Here is a 23375-nt window from a genome sequence, read left to right as displayed (position 1 = left end):
GAAAGGGGGGAGGGGTAAAAAAAAATTATTTTTCTTTTACGGTCAATTAATGTATTTTTTTTTTTGTACTTTAAATATTATTATCATTATCGTTATTATTATATTATTGTCATAACTCGAATCAATATTTTTCTCTCTCTCTCTCTCTGAAAAATTCGAAATTTACACTATAAAAAAATAAAAGAAAAAAATTGGAAAAGGGAGAGAGAGAAAGAGAGAGAAAAAGAGAGATATAGAGAGAGAGAGAGAGAGAAAGAGAGAGAAAAAGAGAGATATAGAGAGAGAGAGAAAGAGAGAGAAAAAGAGAGATATAGAGAGAGAGAGAGAGAGAAAGAGAGAGAAAAAGAGAGAGAGAGAGAGACAGAACGCGTTTCTTTTTTTTTTTATTTAATTCCTTTGGGTTGTTATAAATATTTCAATTTTTTTTTTTTTTCCTTTGTCGAATCCATTATGTCTTCAAACGTAATTGATTTACCTTTTTTTTTTATCCCGTATTTCTACGCATGTTTATTTATTAGGTTGTTTCCCATAAGTTTCTCTTTCCTTTTCCTTTTCCTTTTTTTTGAACGTGGCACGAAAGAAACTTGCGAGACTTTCCAGTCTCCAATATTTATTTAATTTCGAGTAGGATGAAAAAACAAAAAAAATAGTTTCGTTATTATTATTATTATTATTATTATTATTATTATTATCACCACCGACATATAAATTATCGATATGTAAAATGGTGTATCTACTACGTACACGTTCAAATTTTTGGCACAGATTTTCATAGGGAAGAACAAGGAAATTATATTTAAAATTCTGTTCGACGCGTAGGAAAAACTCCCTTTTATATATAAAATAAACCGCGTTCAATTATTATTATCATTATTATTATTATTATTATTGTTAGGTGCTTCGTTTCACGTACGTTTCTCACAATCGATATTAATTGTCTTTCTCGTCAGGTTCGTTCGTTCGTTTGTTCGTTCGTCGTCGTCGTGTTACCACTTAGGCTCCGTCACCGCCACCTACGCCTCCCGCCTCAATTACTATTTATTCGGTATTTCTCGGTTAAAAAAAGGAATGAAAAAGGCTTTTACCTTTTTTTAACCTTTTTTTTTTCTCCCGTTCTCACAATGGAAATAATTAATTTATCGATCGATTGCAACAACCGGTTGTGAAATAAAACGATTTCACAGAATTATAAATACTCTCGATATCGATTTCAATGAAAAAGTCGTTAAAAAATTTATATTATCGCCATTGGGAAAACTTTTTAATGTTTATTATTATTATTATTATTATTATTATTATTATTATTATTATTGAATTATTTAATTCCGGCTGTAATTAAGTTTTTAATAGAGAAGCGGGGGGAGGAGGGGCGGAAAAAAAAATCAATCGTCAAAGATTGACGCGCCTATTTTTTATTTTGTGCTTTTATTTTATATTATTATTATTATTATTATTATTATCATCATTATTTTATTTCGTTCGAATTTGTTTTTTAAATTAAATTGAAAAATAAAAAATTTTTTTGTTTAGGCGTGTCATTTTCATTTTTATTTCAAAATGGTTAAGCTCTCTGGTGACGGGTGCGCGTTTACACAATTAATGCCACGATAATTTTTTTTTTACTTCTTCTTAAATTGTTATTGATTTTCTCTCTCTCTCTCTCTCTCTCTCTCTCTCTCTCGGAAGGGAAATGCTATCCGGTCGATGATGTTTCATTTTTTTTTTTTATAATAAAGAAAACCTGATTAGGAAAAAAATAATAATGATGATGATGATGATAATAATAAGTAAATAAATGAAAAACGTGTTTTTTTTTTTTTTTTTTTAATCCAACCTGATTTTATCTGTCAAGTGTCTCGGATTCAATCTTAAAACTTGTTTATAATGAAATTTTATTATTTTTTTTTAACCCTTACTCACTACTACCCTTACGTTAAATAATTTTTTAGTAATAAAAGAGTTTCGAAGTGGAAGGTTTGGTAGGTCGGTCGGTCGGTGAACCTTCGGGGGTATGAATAAGGGTCGGTCGAACTCCCAACGTCGGTTAAAAGTAATTTTTTTTTTTATAAACAAAATCCAACCATCCCCCCTCCCCTCTCTGGCCCCTCAGGGGAAAAAAAGGAAAGTTTTATGCTTGTTCATCGTTCGTTCGTTCGTTCGTTCGTTCGTTCGTTTCGTCTCGAACGTCCCACAGGACTTTCGGTTCAAGTCATGTTGCCATTATTCAAATAACCGGAAACGCCTTTTTTTTTTTTTATATTTTTTTTAGGTTGGATAAACTGGTGAAAATCACGGGTCCGTAGGTCATTAAATAACTTTTGCGATTATGCGAATCAATTAAAATAATTTCCACTCTCTTGTTCCTTTTTTTAAACGTATTGCTTTTTGGGGTTGGGGAATACGGGTAGGGGGCGCAAATGGAAAGATTTGTGAGTTTTATTATTATTATTATTATTATTTCGGCATACGAAAAGTAAAAAAATAAAATAAAAAATGAACGGTTTAATTTGATTGCATCGAAACAAATACGAAACGAAATTAAAAAAACAGAAAAAAAGGGGAAAAAAATACTAAAAACCCTGGCATCGAGGTTGAGCAGATAGAGAGAGAAAGAGAGAAAGAGAGAGAGAGAGAGAGAGAGAGAGAGAGAGAGAGCAAATGAAATTCTCAAGTTCTTGCACATGCTTGTTTTTATTATGGAAAAAAAAAAAAAAAAACTTTTTTTTTTTAGTTTTATACAATCCTGCGCTTTCCGAACCCTTCACGTTAATGCACCGAAATGTGTAATCTACCCTCACACAGTCTGGAGCCTCCTTTAATATTCTTATTTATATTTTTTCTTTCTAAACCGGATGTTGGGAGCCATTTACGGCCTGCCTGCCTGTGTGTATACGTATACGTTTTCTTTTTCGCCTTATTTACGTAATACGTTTTTAAGAAATAGAAAAGGGGAAGAAAGGAAGGAAAAAAGAAACAAAATTACTTTGCACGGTTTCGAACAATAATTTTTTACCATTAGCATTTGTAGGCCACACACACACACGCGCGCGCGCACACTCGCACTCGCACACATGATGTTTTCCTCTCTCTCCTTCTCCTCCCCATCCTTTTTTTTTTTTGTGTAATATTGCACGGTTAAAATAATTCTAAAAAAAAAAAAGTTATTTTCTATTCTTCTCGCATTTGCGTGCGGATTCGATTCGAAAAAAAAAAATTGATCGTCATTCTCTCAATTGTTTTTGTGCAAAAGCGAATCGAGGTGTTTTTCATTCGCCTAAAATAGTTGTCTCTCTCTCTTTTTTTCCTGGGTTAAATAAATGAAACAAATGCTCCTTTCTGTTTGAATTTAACGAGATATCGTTAGTAATAATAATAATAATAATAATAATAATAATAATAAAAAGGACTGGATGCGATTTGGTTTTTATTAGGAATAATAATAATGATAAATTTTTTATCCTGTCCTCAGAGGCAAACGAATGAAATTGTTATAATAAATTTTTTTTTATGTTTTGTTAGTTTTAGTCATGTGCATTTATTCATTTTCATTATTATTATTATTATTATTATTATTATTATTATTATTATTATTATTATTATTATTATTATTATTATTATTATTATTATTAATTTATAAATATATTTGTCAATCGTGAATGATTTTCGAACGGTAGATGATTGTTTGTTGTTTGTTTGTTTTCTTTTCTTCACTTGAGGTTGTTTGTAGAAAATAGTTTTTTTTTCGTCACTCGTTTTAAGTATGAAAAATCAAGTTGTTTGTTCGTTTGTTTGTTTGTTCTCATAATTTGTAACTTACGTTTGTACTTGTCGAATTGAAAGATAGAAAGAGGAAAAACTTTTGTTTTCGTCACACATCAACTGAGTACGAACCGCGAAAAAAAAAATGGCGGAGGTTACGGGCGGAAAATGGGTTTGTCACGTGGAAAAAAAAAAAAAAAAAACTTGGCAAAATGGTAACGATGACTACTCAGAAAGATTTAATTAATATGTTAAAAAAAAAAAAACGGTAAATTTCTGTTTTTTTGTATAAGGGAAGGATGAAGAAATAAATAAATAAACAAGAAAAATAAAAAAGGGGGGCAAAGGGAAATAAATAAATCACGAAAGAACGAACAAACCGGTCGTTCGTCACGATTTTTTTTTTTTTTTTCATCTTCTTCTTTTTTCACATTCGGGCAAAAAACGCCATGAAAAATTTTCAAAATGTTGTTGTTTCCTGTTTTCTTGTAACTGCACTCGAGTAAATGTTTTTTTTTTTTTTTTTTTTTTTTTTATTTGAAATTGCAAAATTGCAAAATTGCATTCGGGTTAAATGCGATTCGTGGAGAATCTTTTATTAGACTCAATTAAATTTTTTTTGCCAATTTCCTAACGGAATTCGTGTGTGCGTGTGTGAACGTTTTTCTCTCTCTCTCTCTCTTTTTTTTTAATTTGTATTAATGGGTAGATAAAAGATTAGGAAGGTGAGAGAGAGAGAGAGAGAGAGTGAGATGAGAAAGGGCAGGCAGCCGCCGCCACCACTCAAGTAAATCATAACTCAATTATTAACCCGTAATTGTTTTTTAATTTTTTTCCTTTTCGATATCAAATTCATTTTATTTCTTTTTATTTCCTTTTAAAGAGAGAGAGAGAGAAAAAACTATTTCGTTTAACTCTCTCTCTAATTGTTCCTTTTAAATTTTTTTTTCTTTTTTTATTATCATTATTATCGTTCGGTTGAACTTTCACATTGTTTTTTCGCATTATCATTTTATCGTTTGTTTTAAATAGTGAAGAGTTTAACAATAATATAATGCGACGAATGGGAAAATTAATAATGTTAAAACGGTTTCTTCCCCCCCCTCCCCGCGAAATGATAAGAGATAAAGGATTATCGGTTTATGTTTATTCCGCTCGATAATTTTTGGAAAATTCCAAAGGAAAACTTTTTGTTCTTGGAGAAAGAAAATTTACAAGACAAATGAAAGAAAAAAAAATTTGAGCTGAGGGGAGAAATTGTTTTTCTTCGGGAAGATGTGTGGTGTGTTGCGGAAAAAGAAGAAGAAGAGAAAGAGGAAGAAGATGAAGAAAAAGGGATGTAAAGTGGTTAAATAATAATAATAATAATCACGTGTTGCAAAAATTCGCATCATCATTCTACTTTTTTTCTTAATTAAAACTAACGTGTCATTACTTGCCGTGACATTTTTTTTTTCTCGTTTAGGTCATTTACGTTGGTTCGACCCGTGTTTTCGGAGGTCGTAAGGGGAGGTCGGGGGGGTCGGGAAAAAGGAAAGGATTTTAAATGACGGTTATATCCTGTTATATGCGAGATTTTTTTTAAATTACCGTTTGGAAATTGTGTAATAAAATTACCGTACAGTTTTTTTTTTTTTTAAATGATAAATTATAATTTATTTTCTTCTCATTATCGATAACCAATAAACTTAATAACATTGGTTTTTCGAAGAGGAAGAAAAAAGAAAGAAGAAGAAAGAAGAAGAGGAAAAAATAGGGAAATTCGTTCTATTTTTTTATTATTATTATTTTATTGTTTGCTCGAGTTTAAATTTTTTTAAAAATTCTATTCTATTAATAACGTGATAACGTAAGACCAGGAAATATTTCACCTTTATTATTATTATTATTATTATTATTAGTAATTTTACAGATTTTTTGGTATTTAAACGGATGTCGTTTTCGATTTGTTTTTCCCTTTTCTCTTCTCCTTTTCCTCCCGCCCCCCGCCGAAATAATATTTTTTTTTTTCCTTTAAAATTTATCCGCGTGTGTGTGCGTGTGCGTGTGTAAATTTCGAAACGAAATAAATTTCCGTTTTATTTTTCCTTTAAAAATCTATGTATGTATATATATTAAATTATTTATGCGTTAACACCCGTAAAATTATTATCATTATCATCATTCGAAAGGGAAAAAGAAGAAGAAGAAGGAGAGAAATCGATAAATCAATATCAAATATAAATAAATTTAATTTTCGTTCCGGTACAAAAACATTTTAAAATTTTATTTATTTTATCATTTTTCGTTAAAAAAAAAAAAAAAAAAAAACGATGTAAATTATTTGTGATGGAAAACGAATGGGAAAAAGTAGTAATAATAATGATAATAATAATTATTATTATTATTTTATTACGGTATGATCACGAAAAAAAGAAAAATAATGATAATAATTAATTTTTTTTTATGCATTTTGCGTACGTATGGATTCGAGTCGTTGCAACCGGAAGTTTTTGTTTCGACTATGTTTTAATTGGAAAATGATAGAGTAGACGGAAAATTGTTTTTTTTTTTTTGGAGAAAAATAAATAATGACGTCACGATTCGTGTATTTCCGCTGGAAGAAATGTCGAGAGTTGTCGTTATCAATCGAACAATTACTTGGTGATCGTATATACGGTTGTGATAACAGGATTTTTAACGTAAAAGCATTTCCGGTCGGTTGTTTTTTTCTCATCGTTACGTTTTCCGATTTCTTATTGAAAACTTTTCTTTTCTTTTTAAAGAGGAAAATCGTTTTTCCAATCGATCGGAGTGAATATTTCGACGGGGTTAAATAAAACAAAAAAAGAAAAAAGGAAAAGAAAAGGAAAAATTTTATGAGTTTTCGTTAATTTCGTTATTTCATTCTCTCTCTTCATCGCCATCGCCATCACCATCATCATCATCATCATCATTATCATTATCATTATCATTTTAAATTAACGTTGCGGTTGTGAAACGAATGAAATCGAAAATTACAATGTTGTGGTTTTTCTTTTTTTTCTCCATTTTTTTTCTTTTTTTTTTTTTTTTTTTTTTTTTTTTTTTTTTTTTCCCCTTTTTTTCGTTTATTTTCTTTGTTGATTCTTCCCCCAAAAGGGGCAAATGAATTTTATCTATAATTTTAATATAATAATAATAATAATAATAATAATAATAATAATAATAATAATAATAAATTAAAAAAAAAAATTTTTTTTTTTTTTTATAAAAAAATATTGTCATCAAATAGTTGTGTTGAAAAAAATTATTATTATTATTATTATTATTATTATTATTATTATTATTATTATTATTATTATTATCCTTATTATTATTATTATTATTATTATTATTATTATTATTATTATTATTATTATTATTATTATTATTATTATTATTATTATTATTATTATTATTATTATTATTATTATTATTATTATTATTATTATTATTATTATTATTATTATTATTATTATTATTATTATTATTATTATTATTATTATTATTATTATTATTATTATTATTATTATTATTATTATTATTATTATTATTATTATTATTATTATTATTATTATTATTATTATTATTATTATTATTATTATTATTATTATTATTATTATTATTATTATTATTATTCCACGAACGTGATTAAATTTATTAAAAACTTTGCATAAAAAAAATGAGGAGGAAGAAGAAGAAGAAGAAGAAAAAGGAGGAGAAAAAAGGGGGGAAAAAAAGGAAAAAACTTTATTAAACTTTGTTATTTAAACTTTTTTTTTTTTTCCTTTTAATAATTTCCATTCATAAAAAAAAATTTAAAAAAAAATGATTATGGCCTTTTTTTAATTAATTTAATTTTAACGGTTTTAATTGTTTTTTTGTTTTTTTTTTCAATGCTGCTGACACGTTAAGTAGGAAATTTAAAATGTAAGTAGTAAAAAAAAAAAAAAAAAAAAAAAAAAAAAATTCGATTAGTTTTAGTCATATTAACATTTGAATTATCATTATTATCGTATAAAAAAAAAGTTTATTGGATTTTGAAAAACGCGCGTTTGTAATGTTGCCGACGACGTACGCAATGTTTACAGTATGATGGATGAACTTTTTTTTTTTTTTGAAGTTTTAAAATATAAATTATTATCATTATTATTCATTTGGTTTTTTTTTAATACAGATACCGATAATCAGAGAGTTATTATTCACGTGAAAGACATGAACGATGAAGCGCCATATTTCATAAACCGGCCTCTGCCTATGCAAGCGGTTGTCCAGTTGAACGCTCCGCCGAACACGCCCGTGTTCACGTTGCAAGCAAGGGATCCCGACACGGATCACAATATACATTATTTCATTGTGAGAGACAGGACGGGAGGAAGATTCGAAGTCGACGAACGGTCCGGAGTGGTACGAACGAGGGGAACGGATCCCTTTCAACTCGACATGGAATATGTTTTGTACGTCAAAGCAGAAGATCAAAACGGACGAATCGATGACAGACGGTATCAATCAACACCCGAGGAAAGATTGTCTATCGTGGGCGGTAAAAGAGCTCCGCAGTTTTACATGCCGTCCTACGAGGCCGAAATACCAGAAAATCAGAAAAAAGATTCCGAGTGAGTGAAAAAACCTTCCATATAAGTAAAATAAAAGATTTATTTACGAGAGGGGAGAGGAGGGAGGGGAGAAGAAGGGGGGCAATTTTTTTGTCGATCGTTTAATATTTTTTTTGTGAGGTTTTTGGCTTTCGAATTTTTTTTTTTTTCCTCCATCATCTTTTTATTTTTCTTTCTTTCGTCTTCGACGGATTAAAAAGCCTTTTTTTGAAAAAGGTTGTTAAATTTAGTCGAGAGAAAAAGAGAGAGAGAGAGAGAGAGAGAGAAAGTGAGAGACAGAGAGAAAGAGAAAGAGAGAAAGAAGGAGAGAAAAAAAACAGATTTAATCATTTTCCTTTTAAAATTACTTACCAATGTTTTTCTTTTTTTTTTTGGGGGGGGAGGGGGAGGAAAGGGATTTTCATTTCGTCGTTTTAACAAAATGAAAAAATATCTAGCAGACGAAAATTTTTTTTTTACGTATTCTTGGATTTAACTATCGAGAATAATACGAATTAGCACGTACCCTGTAAAAACGTTGTTGTGAACGTTTTGTTTTTTTTTTTGTTTTTTTTTTTTTTCATTCTTTCCTTTATTTTAAATAATGACGGTTCCTAATTCGTGCCTAATTTAATTCGTCAACGAAATACCTGAGAAAGGTACGGGTCGGACAAATATCAAATTAAGAAGAAAAAAAAAAAAGGAAAAATTTGATTCGTGTGATTTTGTTTTTTCCCCCAACAAATTGCGCTCAAAATTGAATTTTTAAGTAGTGGTAGTAGTAGTAGTAGTAGTAGTACTCGTAAAAAAAAAAACGTGGAAATAGAAAAAAAAAAAATTGTTTTGAAATCGCCAATAAAGCGGGGGGGGGGGGCGGCTTGCCCCCCCATATCGATTTTTGTTAGCTTTTGGCGTTTTTTTTTAATGATCTTTAAATTTTTTTTTTCTCGAATATAATTTTTTAAAAAAAATTTAAAATTCAAAAAAAAAAAAAATTATTCATCCATTTTTTTTTTTTTTTTTTTTTACTTAAGGATGTGACGATAGCATTATTAAGTTTCGAATTAATTGATGTTAATTTTTTTTTTCCCGCCTTTTCTTAACTTACGTCGAAAACGTTCTTTTAAAATTTTATTACGGTAATCGTTTAACCAAAAAAGGCGCAAAAATAAATTTGGCACATTTGGCTGTAAAATGAAGGCCGCCGGAGGAAATTTTCTTTTTTTTTTTTTTTACTACCTGTCAAAATCAATAAATCAAAAAAAAAAAAAAATTTTGTTTCTAGAAAATTTTACCTCGAGTAAATTTATCTGTCTGTTTTGCACAATGGCATAAGTATTTTGTTACTTTTTAAGTAATACAATTCTTAAAACGGAAATGAAATTTTTTTTTTTTTTTATTATTTCAGTATCATATCAGTCAAAGCGAAATCGTTTGCCGATCGGGAAATTCGATATACTTTGAAAGCTCAAGGGCAAGGTGCTGGTACGTTCAACATCGGACCAACTTCGGGAATCGTTAAACTCGCCAAAGAATTAGATTTCGAAGATTTGAGACAACCTCACGTGTATTCTCTCATCGTGACGGCAACAGAAGATTCCGGAGGTTTTTCGACATCTGTTGAATTAACCATACGCGTGACGGACGTCAACGACAACGCACCTAAATTTGAATTGCCCGATTATCAAGCTCATAACGTCGACGAAGATATCGCGCTGGGAACGTCCATACTCAAAGTAAAAGCAACGGATTCCGATTCGGGTTTCAATGCCGAAATCGAATATCTCGTTTCGGATGATCATTTCAGCGTGGATGCCAACGGAATTATATCTAATAACAAACAACTCGATGCCGATAATAATAATGCTTATTATGAATTCGTTGTTACGGCCAAAGACAAGGGCGAACCCTCGAAAACGGGAACCGCCACCGTTCGGATATACACGAAAAACAAAAACGACGAAGAACCGAAATTTTCGCAACAAGTTTACACGCCCAACGTGGATGAAAATGCCGGACCCAACACTCTGGTGACGACGGTCGTCGCTTCGGATAAAGACGGCGATAACGTGAGATTCGGTTTCGTTGGTGGCGGAACGACTTCCGGTCAGTTCGTCATCGAAGAAATAACCGGTGTCATTCGTCTCCATTCCAAAGCTATTTCCTTGGACAGAGATAAATACGAATTGAACGTTACCGCCATGGACGACGGAGCTTGTTGTGCGAACGGTGGTTCGACGATTCACACGTCGACAGCGGTTGTCGTCGTTTTCATAACCGACGTCAACGATAATAAACCCGTTTTTAAAGATTGCAGCACTTACTATCCAAAGGTAGAAGAAGGTGCACCCAACGGCAGCCCAGTCATAAAAGTGAGTTTTTTACTTTTTTTTTTTTGTAAACTCGAAGGGGGTAAAATTATATTGACAATAACGACAATTTTCGTCAAAGGTTCATGCCATAGACGAAGACAAAGGAGTCAACGGTCAAGTCAAGTATTCAATCGTACAACAGCCCAATCAAAAAGGAACGAAATTCACGGTCGACGAAGAAACGGGAGAAGTGTCGACGAATAAAGTTTTCGACAGGGAAGGAGACGACGGGAAATTCGTTTCGGTAACCGTTAAAGCCACGGATCAGGGCGAACCTTCTCTCGAAGGTGTTTGTTCTTTTACCGTGGAAATAACCGACGTCAACGATAATCCGCCATTGTTCGATCGTCAGGTTTGTCCCGTCGAATCGTTTAAATTTTTGATTTTTTTTTTTTTTTTTTAAAATGAAAAACGCAATAATAATAATAATAATAATAATAATACTTTTTGTTTTAGAAATACGTTGAAAATGTCAAACAGGATGCAAGCATCGGTACAAACATTTTAAGAGTTTCCGCATCCGACGAAGATGCGGATAATAACGGAGCCATTGTTTACACTCTAAGCGCTCCTTTTAATCCATTGGACATTGAATATTTTGAAATTCAACCCGAATCGGGTTGGATAGTATTAAAGAAACCTTTGGACGTAAGTTTTTGTTTACATTGTTTAATTCGAAAAAGGTTAGAATTAAGTTTTAAAAAAAAAAAAAAAAAAAAAAAAAAAAAAAATACTTTTCGAATGGTCAAAACATGGCATTTTGTTCTATTGAGCTGATTTTTCTAATGAATTAATAAATCAGGTGGTTTTCGTTTTTGTTTGAAACAAACAAACGAACAACATCCGGTTTGTTGAAAATATTTCAATTCGTACAGGATTCACAAAAGGACAGGTTTATTCTTGTTATTATTCTTTCTAGAACAAAAAAAAATTTGACGATTTCCGGTGATGGGATTTTTTTTCCTTTTATTTATCGGACTTGATTTTCCTTTTTTCTTTTAAAATTATGAAAATGTTTTTCCGTGTTTTCTTGAAACTAACAACAACAACAACAACCAACCACGACGCGCGAGTACATAAATATTTTTAAAAAAAGTTTATATACTAAAATTAATGAATTCTCTATCTCTTTCTGTCTCTTTTTATTTCGTTCTTTTTCTTGTTTCTCTTTTATACGATTCGAAAAGTTTATTATTCCCCCCCCCCACACCCCCGAACGCGGTTTTAATTTTTTTTTGTCGATTCGGTATGTGTTGTAAGGCATCGTCGTCGTCATTTTCGATACGGTTCGGTAAACTTCATACACCCACCCACGCAAAAATTTACACGCACCCACGTGTAGTAGTGACGTAACGATCTGACGTGCGTGCGTGCGTGTTCGATGTCATAAGTTTTAACTGTAATTAATTTCACAGTCCGTCTGTAATTGTCATCATTGTCATTTCTGCTAAGATGAGGGAATTTGCAATCGGATGATTTTCTTTTTTTTTTTTTTTGTTGGCCGACGGCGCGACAAACGTTGAAAAGTTAGAAATAATCAGCCCAATGGAATTTAAAAAAAAAAACAAAAAAGGGTACATAGGGTTCCCGGGGGAAACAGGGAAAGTTGCTTTTTTTTTATCACTTTTGATTTTGTCAAATAATCACGTTATTTTTAATTTGCTCTTTAAATCAACGACAGAAATTTTTCTCACACGAAATTGAATTGTTGTCGTTATTATTATCATTATTATTATTTGTTTTATTTATTTATTTATCTACGGCACAGTCTCGTCAAAAGAAAAAAAAAAAAAAAAATTTTCTTTTAAATGCACACTTCCACCATTTTTAAAAAAATACTAATTGCACATTCACTGTTTTATCCAGAATTTTAAAAGAAAAAAAAAAAAAGAAAATTTTTTTTTTTGTTTTTATTTTTGGTTTTTGTCGCGGTTTTTAAAAACTTTTTGTTTTTTTTTTTTTTTTTTTCGACACAGTAAAATTTTTTTTGTTTTTCCGATTGAGGCCGATTGTGACGTCATAATATGATTTTCGGATGTGTGCAGTTGAACGTCGAAAGATTTTCTTTTTGTTTTTGTTTTTGTTTTTTTCACTCACAATTTTTGTTTTTTTTTTTTTTTTGGGGGGGGGGTGGGGAGGGTTTTTTGGTTTTTGCTGTTTGTAAACAAACAAAAAAAGGAAAATTGTTTTTTGAATTTTTCCAAAAATTGATTTTTGTTTTTTTTTTTTTTTTTTGATGTGATGTAACATCGCAATTGAATTTTGATTTTCACAGGTATTGGAAATGGAAAATTTTTTTTTTTTGGTTGATCCGGATGAATTTTCAAAAAGTTTTTTTATTTTTAAAAATCCGGATACGGGGAAAAAGGAAAAAAAAAAAAATGAAAAAAAAATTTTTTAAATTTTCTTTTTTTTTTTTTTTGTAATTTTTTTTTTTGGTCGTCGATTGATTGATTGACGAAACTGTTGTTTTATATATATATATATATTTGTATAAGTATGAAAACGGAAAAAAAAAAAAAAAAAAAAAACTTTTTTTACAGGATGATGAAATATTTAAAATCAACGTGTCATTTATAAACAAAAGCCACGTGACATTTTTCCTCTGTATGTGGCCAGCCGTACTCTCGGTACCGCGGAAAATTTCGTTCGAAAATTTTTTTTTTTAATTTTTTTAAAAAAAAAATTTTTTACCTTTTTAAATTTTTTTTTTTTTAAATTTTTTTTTAAAATTTGGCGGTATTTTAATATTTTGAAAACGCCAAATGAGAAAATTTTTTTTCTCTCTCTCTCTCTCTCATTTCCTATGATGCATCACATACAACGCATGCGCTTGTTGTAATTAACGCAAACCCCCTCCTTGTTAACCAACATATAAAACAACCAAAGTATTTATTTTATTTTACATCCTGTTTGTTGTTATAATAAACCTTTACGGTTTTCTTTATTATTATTATTATTATTATTATTATTATTATTATTATTTTCGGTTGGATTCCCTGTTTTTGTTTATTTTTTCTATTACGAGTTGTTATTATTATTATTATTTTCTTTTTATCTTTTTTTATTTTTTTATTTTATTTTCTTGCACTTGTGTTTTTGCACTTTATTATTATTATTATTATTATTATTATTATTTTTTTGTTTGGACTGGGGGCGCTACAAGGGATGTTTCCCAGTAAGTAAAGTATGCTGAATTATCTCTACCAAAATAATTTCATTAAATTACTAAATTTTATAAAAAATATTATTATTATTATTTTTAGTAGTTTAAAATGATAGAAAAAAATAAAAATAAAAAAAATTAAGAGTTCTTAATTATAGATAAATTATTATTATTATTATTATGATAATTATTAAGTTTTAGTTTTTTTTTTTTTTTTTTTCTGGAGGAATACTAAATTTTTTTACAATTATTATTATTATTATTGTTTTTGTCGTTTTTTTTTTTTTTTAATTTAATTTAATTTAATTTAAATGGTAGGATAATTTCAGTTTAGTTTGTTCAGAGTAAATAATGCCATATTCCTCGATTGTTATTATTATTATTATTATTATTTTTTTTTTTTTAATTTCAGTCTCGGATCGGTGTTTTGGATGCGAGAAAGAAAGCGTATATCGAAATTAATCGATTAATCGATTATTCGATATTTTGTTGTTGTTGTTGTTGTTGCTATCATCGTCGTCCAAGACATCGATTCGCGGCATTATATAAAAACTTGTTGCTTGTTTTTGTGTTTGCCACCTATCCTGATGCACCATATTTTGTAGCGAGAGAAGTATCGACTTCGGGTGCGAGCCTCGGACCGAGGCGAACCGCCCTCCTACGCGGACGTGGACGTGGAACTCGACGTGGTCGACCGGAACAATAAGCCGCCTCTCTGGGATATGAGTGGGTACGGCCCCATTTACATCAGAGAGAATGTCACTGTTGGCACGGTCGTGACGGCCGTGAAAGCCAGGTAATCTTTACCCAGTTCCCTATATAACTAATAAATACGTTTAACACAGCGCGAGACATACAAATTGGAAGCGACGGCGGAAGACAAAGGATATCCCTCATTGAAGCGATCCGTTGAGGTACAGATCGACGTAGTGGATCGCGCCAACAATCCGCCAATCTGGGACCACGTCGTTTACGGCCCCATCTACATAAAAGAAAACATGCCGGTTGGCACCAAAGTAGTCTCGGTCAAGGCCAGGTCGGTCGTGTGGCACGAGCATGCGCAACGCCGTTCTGCTGCATGACTCAGTCTCCTCATAGATTATTATTATTATTATTATTATTATTATTAATTATTAGTTACGTTTGAACGTACATTCAAACGAAGTAGTAGTTCGTTACATTTTTAATAAATAATAATAATAAGAAAAAAGAAAAAGTGTTTGGTGACAAATTGTGGTGATGGTGCACAAGACAAAAGAAAAAGAAAAAGAAAAGGTTGCTTCGCACCAATCGATGACCAGCGAGCCAGGTCGCACCATTGCTTACAAATACTTCGCACCTAACGATATTAACCCCCCCCCAACTTCCCCGCTAAGCTCCCCTTCCCACTCTGTCATTGATAAAACATAAAGTACGTTACGATTACAGTCAGTTAGGCCAATCAAACAGTTTCAATCTCTTTATCCGAAGTTCAAAAGTTCAATATGTTTTTACTGTTGTTTTAATTCGCCCCCGACAGTATCTCCAACATAAGAAAAAAAAAAAAAAAAAAAAGAAAGTACAACAACATCCAAACACAAAAATTAATAATTAATCACTAGCCACACAACATAATTCATTCAATTAATTATTTAATATTAGTTTTTAATATTTTAAAATTTTTTTTTTTAAACATTTTTTATTTTTTTTTTGTTTTTTGATAATTGTTTTAATTGAAGAAGAAATTTTTTTTGTTTTGATTTTTAATTTTTTTTTTCCCCCTCGAGAGGGAGAGAGATGATTTTTTTGGGGAGGTATTTAATTAAGAAACGAAAGTATCAAAAAAAATATCAAAAAATTATATAATCCGACATTTTGTTTTTCGTTTCATTCATTCATTCACCATTTTGAGAAGTTTTTTTTTTGGGGGGGAGGAAAAATATCAGTTTTCATCGTTACCGAAACGATAGGAAGTCATCAAGACGATTCAAGGCAACAACAACAAACAACAAACAAGATGAACGATGACGACTACCGTTTTTTTGTTTGTTTATAAACATGTTTTTTAATCGTTTGTAATTATCATCGTTAACACAATACGACTAACATTATTTTGTTTTTCATTGTCATCGGAAAACATAATTTGTAGAATCCTTTCTCACTCTCTCAAACACACTCTCTCTCTCTCTCGAGAAGCGTAAAACAAACAAACAAACAAACAAAAGTTTTCTCTCTGTTTCCATCGCTTTTTCGTACTAAAAGACGATTTTTTTTTGTAATTTTTTGTAATTTTTTAATTTTTTGGTCGTAGATAATTTTTTATATTTTTTTTGTCGTATTTATATGTACAGCATGTAATTATTTTTGCATTAACAATCGACTCTTTTAATGATTATTGAGTCGTTTGTTAAACAAACAAACAAAAAAGAATTTTTTTCGTATTTTTTTGTATTTTTTGAAAAAAAAAAAAAAAATCGTTACAATTTTTTATTTTCTTTTTAAAAGATTTTTTTTTTTTTTAATACAAAAAAAAAGTTTTTTGTGCTTGCATAAATTTTTTTCTAAAAAAAAAAAAAAAAAAAAAAAGAAAAGCATGCGCTAAATAAAAAAATTTTTATTTTTTTCTATACGATTTTGTTTTTTGGTAATCGTAAAAAAATAATTTTTTTGTTACGTAATAAATATAAATTTAAAAAAAAAAAAAGAAAAGGCGGGAAAATTTAAATTTTTAAAAGTACAAATACATGAATAACAAAACAAACAAACAAACAAATAATTCATGTACACACACATACAAAAAATTATTAATACGTTTTTATTTAAAAATTTAGTTTAAATTTTTTTTTCGTCGTTATTTTATTATTATTATTATTATTATTATTATTATTATTATTATTATTATTATTATTTAATTTAAAAGGAGTTATGAAAAAATAAATAAATAATTAAAAAAAACGAAACGGAAATAATAAAAAAAAAATGATTATTATTATTATTATTATTATTTTATTAATTTATTTATTTGTGTGATTTTTATAGCTCTGGTATCGAAGGAAATCCAACCGTTTATTATCGTTTAATGCCGGGTTCGACAGCACAAACGAACAAGTTTCACACTTTCTACCTTCAACAGAGAACTGATAACGGAGACACGTGGGCTGATATCAAAGTCAATCATCCTCTGGATTACGAAAGCATAAAAGAATACAATTTGACAATTCGTGTCGAGGTAATGTAATAGAATGTCAGTTCGAACCACAATCAATCACAATCGATGGGTGGTGGTGGTGGAATGGGGAGATGGGGGAGGGATGTAAGAGTTTAAAAGGTTAAAGGGATAACAATAGGAAAAAATTAATTCAACTACTCAGACAGACGGTCGCGGTTAAGTGTGGTAGTAGATCGTTTTTCGATACCTGAAATGTTTTTTTTTTAAATTTTTTCTATTGTCACGACGGTTTCGGTTATTCTAAACGAAACTGTCAGAAACGATTATTCTTTCTTATTTTTTTTTTTTTTTTGTTTTCTATTTTAGAATAACGGTGCGCAACAACTTGCATCGGAAGCCACGGTTTACATAATGTTGGAAGATGTTAACGACGAAATACCGTTATTCACCGAACGCGAACAAGAAACCGTACTCGAAGGTGAACCCATAGGTACAAAAGTCACTCAGGTGAATGCCATTGATAAAGACGGAACGTTCCCTAACAATCAGGTAATAATTTTAGAAAGAAAAAAGGTTTCGAAAAAGGTTTTTCGTTTAAAAATGTTTACCTCTCTCTCTCTCTCTTTCTCTCTCTGTCTCTTTTACTTTATCGATTTTTTATGTATATTTGTAACACGTGCGACGTGATTGTGATTCCATTTTTATCATTATTATTCTCGTCATAATAGATTTTTTTTTTTTTCGAAAGGTTTATTACTACGTCGTGGATTCGCCGAGAAACGAGGGGAAAGATTTTTTCGAAATAAATTTACAAACGGGTGAAATATTTACAAAAGTCGTTTTCGATCGTGAAAAACAAGGAGCCTACGCTTTGGAAGTTGAAGCGAGAGATGGAGCACCATCGGCGAGACCCAACAGCAACGGACAACCAAATTCCGGTGAGTTTTCTTTTTTATTTTCTTTTTTTTCTTTTTTCCAATATCAATCACGGCATCGTTCTTTCACGCGTGAAAACGAACGGATTCTTTTTTTTTCGAACGTATTTTATAAGGAAATGCATGACGTGACGAAATTAAAGCATTCACGAAAAAAAATTTTTTCGTGGATTATTTTTTTTGGGGGGGTCGCCGTACGCCGATGCCGCCGCGTAAAAGAAAATTTAAATGATGGAAAAACCTCTTATCGCGTTTTCCTTTTTTTTTTTTTTTTATTGTTATCACTTTGCATAATTTTTTTTTATTTTTTATTTTTAATTCGGAAAAGTTTTTTTTATTTTTTTTTCTCCATCGGTAAAAATTTATTTTATACTTATTTGCAAAACTTTAAACTTTAGACGCCATTTTTTTCTCTCTCTTTTTTTTTTTTATTTACGTTATTTATATTTAGTTTGGGGAAAATTAAAAGAAAAGTTACTTTAATTACTTTAATGAGATTTTAAGTTGGAGGGAAAAAGTTTTTTGTCTTTCCCTCCCCCTACCCCTCCGCCCCCCGCCTATTTTTTTTTTTTGCTTCTTCTTCTCGTCTTTAAAATATTATAAACAAAAATTTTATTTTATTAAAAAAAATTACCGGTCGTCGTCGTCGTCGACATTTTGTTGTTTTTCATAAGAAAAACATTTTTTTTTTTCCATTGTTCGGTTGTTATTATTCTATAAAAGGAAAAAAATCAAAGGAATTTTTTTTCCTTTTTCTATTTTTTATTAAAAAGTTATTTTATGAAGGAAGGAGAAAAAAGAAAAATTTGTCGTTTAAAATTAATTTCACAGTTAAATAACTTTAAATTGTTTATTTATTACTTTATTTACTCTTTACGGCTTTGTGAAATGTTTTGTTTATGTAAAAGTGAGCAAAAAAAATTATTATTATTATTATTATTATTATTATTATTATTATTATTATTATTATCATTATTTTCCGGTTTTCGGAAATTTAAGGTTTAAAAAATGGCGGAAAAATTTGAAAGAAAGAAAGAAGATGGGTGAGGGGAGGGGAAACAAATAATATTCGTTTAATACTCTTTTCGTTTGGAATATTGAAAATTTTTTTTTTTTTTTTTTGTAATTAATCATTTATTGCCCCCCCCCCATTACTGCCACCGCCGCCACTGCCACCTTCAATTCCTGGAGTTTTATATATTCGCAAAAGTTTTGAAACTTTTTTTTTTTTTTTTTTTTTTTTGAAACGCCGCGTGATTAATTATTGAAATTCTGTTGTATATGTTTATATTTTTTTTTTTTTTTTTGAGTTCGTTTGGGAATTGGAATTATAAAAAATTTCTGGAAAGTAGGAAAGCGAGAGGAAGGGGAGGAAGAGAGGAAGGGGAGAGAAAAAAAGAGAAAAAAGAGAGAGAAGGGGGAGGGAGAGAAAAAAAGAGAGAAAAGAGAGAGAGAAAAAGGTAAAAAAAAAATTTTTTTTCTTTTTTTTTCATTTCTCTCATTCTCTCTCGCTTTCCTCTTGTTTTTCTCCAGATTGTTCGTTTGTTCGTTTGTTTGTTTCTTTGTTTTATTTATTTCTTTTCGCAAATGGCAACGACTGCGGTTAATGTTTTCGAAGATGGAAATCCGGTAAAGTCAAAAAAAGAAAAAAGAGAAACATTTGTGTGTCGAAGTGAAAAACATAACGATTCATTTGACTCATTGTTTTTCGCATGGAAAATTCGACAATTTTCATTTCGAGTTTAATTATTGCAGGTTGTTTAATTTTCTACCTTTTTTTCAGTTTTTCCTTTATTTTTTGAATTTATAAAAGGAAATTAAAGATGGAAAATTTTGAGAAAGTTTTCCCTCCCCCATCTCTCCTTCCATCCGCCCCCTTACCGAACTTTTAAAATCTTTTGTGTCGTGATTGGTTGTATCAGGTTTTCTTTTTATAATTAAAAAAAAAAAAAAAAAAAAAAAAAAAAAAAATTTTTTTTAAAAAGGAAACCGTGGGAAAAATCTCGTTTCCGTTTTATAAACCTTTCAAAGCAGACGAATTTCTTTTTTTTTTATTTTCGGAATCGAAAATAAAATTCGGGACCGAATTTATTTTTAGTTTTTTTCCCCCCCCCGTTTCGTTTCGTTTCGATATTTTATATTAATTTTTTTGTTTGTTCGTTTGTTTGTTTGCTTGTTTGTTTGTTTGTTTGTAACATCGTCACGTTTTCATTTTATTTTTAAATTTTTTACATTTTAATAATATTTTAATTACACCGCCGCTCAGGTGTAAAAATTATAATTCTGAAAATGTTGTTGGTTCGTTTAAAATTTTCGCCACTGCGTTCGAAAAGTGGGGGGGGGTGAGGGGAAGGGAAAAAACTAAAAATGAAAATTTAAAAAAAAAAGTAAAATAAAATAAAATTAATATTTATTTAAATTTACGCAACGAGAAATTTTTTTTTTTCTTCTCGACGACGACGACGACGTCGTCGTCGTCTTCTGCCGTCGCTATTGTTATTTAATAATAATAATAATAATAATAATAATAATGATAATAATAATAATAATAATGATAATAAAACGAAACGCTGTTGTTTGATAAGATTGTTTTATTTAACGGTTTCATTCATTGATAAAACGGGTTTCGTCGTCGTCGTTTTATTAAATTTTTTTTTTTTTTGTTTAATTAAAATCTTACATGAAAGAAAAAAAAAAAGAATGTAATAGAAACGGAATTCCCTTTTTTTTTTTACAAAATTAATTTTTCAATGGAAAATTTTTTTAAAAAAAAAAAAAAAAAAAACATTTTTTCCTTTGTCCTCGCTCGCGAAAATAAGGGAAAAAATATTTAAATATCTCGAAATCGTGTTCGATTTTATTTTTTTTTCGATATCGATATCGTTTTTTTTTTTTTTTTTTTTTTTTTACATCAAGTTGTAAACATGAAAATCTAACGGAAAATTTTTTTATTATTTTAATTTCTTCTTCTTTTGTTTCTTCTTCTTCTTCTTATTATTCATTTCCGTTTCTTGTCGTTTGAGTTTTCTCGTACAAGTTTGAAAATGAATTTTTTAATGTTTTATTTTTTTTTCCCCTCTCCGAGTCGGTTGAGTTTTCTTTTTGGGTTTTTGCCTAAAAAAAAAACAAAAAAAAAAAAAAAAAAATTTTTTTTTTTTTCTTCTGCCACGAGGAAAAGTTTTTTTTTATTGAAAGGAAAAAGGAAAAAATTATTATTTATTATCGAAAACAATATTATATAAAAACGAACGAACGGATGCAAGGACGTGTTGGCGTTCGTTATGGTTTTTTTTTTTCGAACGGAGGAATGAGGGGAGGGGAGAAATGGGGGGAGCGGTTAAAACGTGTTTTTTTTTTTTGTTCCCTTTCCTTTTCGAAAAGTTAACGTTTAACCCGAACGGTTTTTCCGTGATACTGAAACATTAAAACAAAACAAAAAAAGTGATTATTATTATTGTTATTATTATTATTATCGTAACGGATGTGATATCGTCATCGCGCGCGAAATCGCGAAATTTCGCGCGTTCGCTAGTAAACGTTTTAAAATTTTTAAATGGAAAAAATCGTAAAAGGAAAAAAAAAAATTTAATTTTATTTCATTTTCATCATCGTGATTCGATCGGGATATCCGTCGTAAAATTTTATGAGGAAAAGAAGGGGAGTGGAGGGAAGAGGACAGGGTGGGAAAACCGGAAATGGTTTCAGGCAATAGCAAAAAAAAAAAAAATTTCATTTCGATAATTCGTATTTATACGTACATGCGTGCAATTTTTTTTTTTTTTTTTTAAATGTAATTTATTAAAAAAAAAAAAAAAATTAAAATATCATAGAGATCATTTCGGGGCATAATCACGTGACGCATAGAGTAAAAAACAAAAAAAATTTTTTTTTCTTTTATTTGCTAACCGCGCATATTCATCGAATTATATTTTAGAAAAAAATAATAATAATAATAATAATTGAAAAGACGGTTGTTTTGCTTTTTCAAGCAGGAGCATCATCCGATTTTCCGCCTTTATTCGGCGGAACTCACGTCCCCCTTTCATTCCCCTCCCCTCTCCCCGCGTTCTTCTTACGTTCCATTTTACAGCCTCGCATTTTTTTTTTTTTTTTTCTCGAAATTCAACGATCCGTTAAAGCGATTCAGATGGTTATCATTACTTTATTATGTTTCCAGCGTTGAATATTCTGGAAATAAATTATTTTCAAAAAGGAATTTTTTTTTTAATTTTTCCTGCCTTTTTTTCGTTCGTTCTGGAAAAAAAAAAGGAGAGAAAATTAACAAAAAAGTTTTTTTTTTTTTTGTTTTGTTTACAACACTGAAAATTTTTCTCCAGTAGTTAACGTTTTCCCTTTTTTTCCCTTTTATATATTCGGGATCAATTATTTCATTTTCCAGTTTTTTTTTTTTTTTCTTTTCTTTTGTGTGTTTGTGATTTTTCAATCGAATTCATTCCAAAGTATTTAAATCGTTTTTTGTTCCTTTCCATGGAAAAGAAAAGAAAAGGATCGGATTTAAGGGGGTGGGGTGGGGTGGGAAATAGAATGCAAAAAAAAATTTATTTAAGATTTTTTATTTTGTTTATGTAATAATAATAATAATAATAATAACTATTCGAGAACTAAACAAAAAAAAACATTTTAAAGTTTCTTTTTTTTTTTTTTTTGTATATTTTTGTTCCGTTTGTAAAGTGTTTGTTTGTTTGTTTGTTTGTCCGGAAATGGTGTTTGTTTTTAAAACAAAATTTATAATGATGCACATATATAAAATGTTTGAGGAGAGGGAAAAAAATGGAGGAGTGGGTGCGTGGAGGGGAACGGGGAAAAGAGGAGTGATAAAAAAATTTATTATTACGTTTATTTCCAACCCTCCCCTACCCTAAACACCCCCTTCCCCCTCGTTTGTTTTTGCCATTGTTCCTTTTAAGGGTAGTTAATAGATTTTTATATAGAAAAAAAACTCGTTCGTTGCGAAAGACGTTAAAAGAAAAAAAAATTAATTAATATTATCATTATCATTATTATTATTATCAGGGTAATTTTTTTAATTTAAAATTGATTCAATTAACCGGAAATACTTAATTATTAAACGTACGTTGAAAATTTTACGCGGCGGGAAAATTAAAATAAAAAAAAAAAAAACGAGAAGGAAAAATTCTTATAAGAATTTCTTATTTATTCTTTTTTCCTTTTGATTCTTTTTTCCTTTTTTTCTTTTTTTTTAATTAAACGAAATAAGTTTTTTGTTGGGAAAGGTTAAAGAAAAAACAAAAAGGAAATGATGATGATGATAATGAATAATTTTTCTTTTGTTTTTGAAAATATTCCAGGCGCGAGATTTTTTTTTTTTTAAAGAAAGAGAGAGAGAGAGAGAGAGCGGATGTTTAATTTATGTGAAAT

At 29.6% G+C, this 23375-nt stretch overlaps 1 protein-coding gene across 1 annotated transcript in view; it reads left to right on the top strand.

Moving 5' to 3' along the window:
- Phum_PHUM507370 (Cadherin-23 precursor, putative) overlaps positions 1-18373 on the top strand; it is a gene marked incomplete at both ends in the record, with an annotated part of 38853 nt that extends 20480 nt beyond the window's left edge. The window contains 7 exon segments of the mRNA XM_002430967.1: positions 9780-10726; positions 10806-11078; positions 11183-11353; positions 17021-17024; positions 17042-17100; positions 17407-17589; positions 17789-18373. Of these exon segments, the coding sequence (XP_002431012.1) occupies positions 9780-10726; positions 10806-11078; positions 11183-11353; positions 17021-17024; positions 17042-17100; positions 17407-17589; positions 17789-18373 (2222 nt within the window).
- Between the last annotated feature and the right edge of the window lie 5002 nt (positions 18374-23375).

This window comes from Pediculus humanus, genomic scaffold (genome assembly GCF_000006295.1).
Source record: "Pediculus humanus corporis 1103172108279 genomic scaffold, whole genome shotgun sequence".
NCBI lineage: Eukaryota > Metazoa > Arthropoda > Insecta > Psocodea > Pediculidae > Pediculus > Pediculus humanus.
This window is presented reverse-complemented; position numbering and strand designations above follow the sequence as displayed.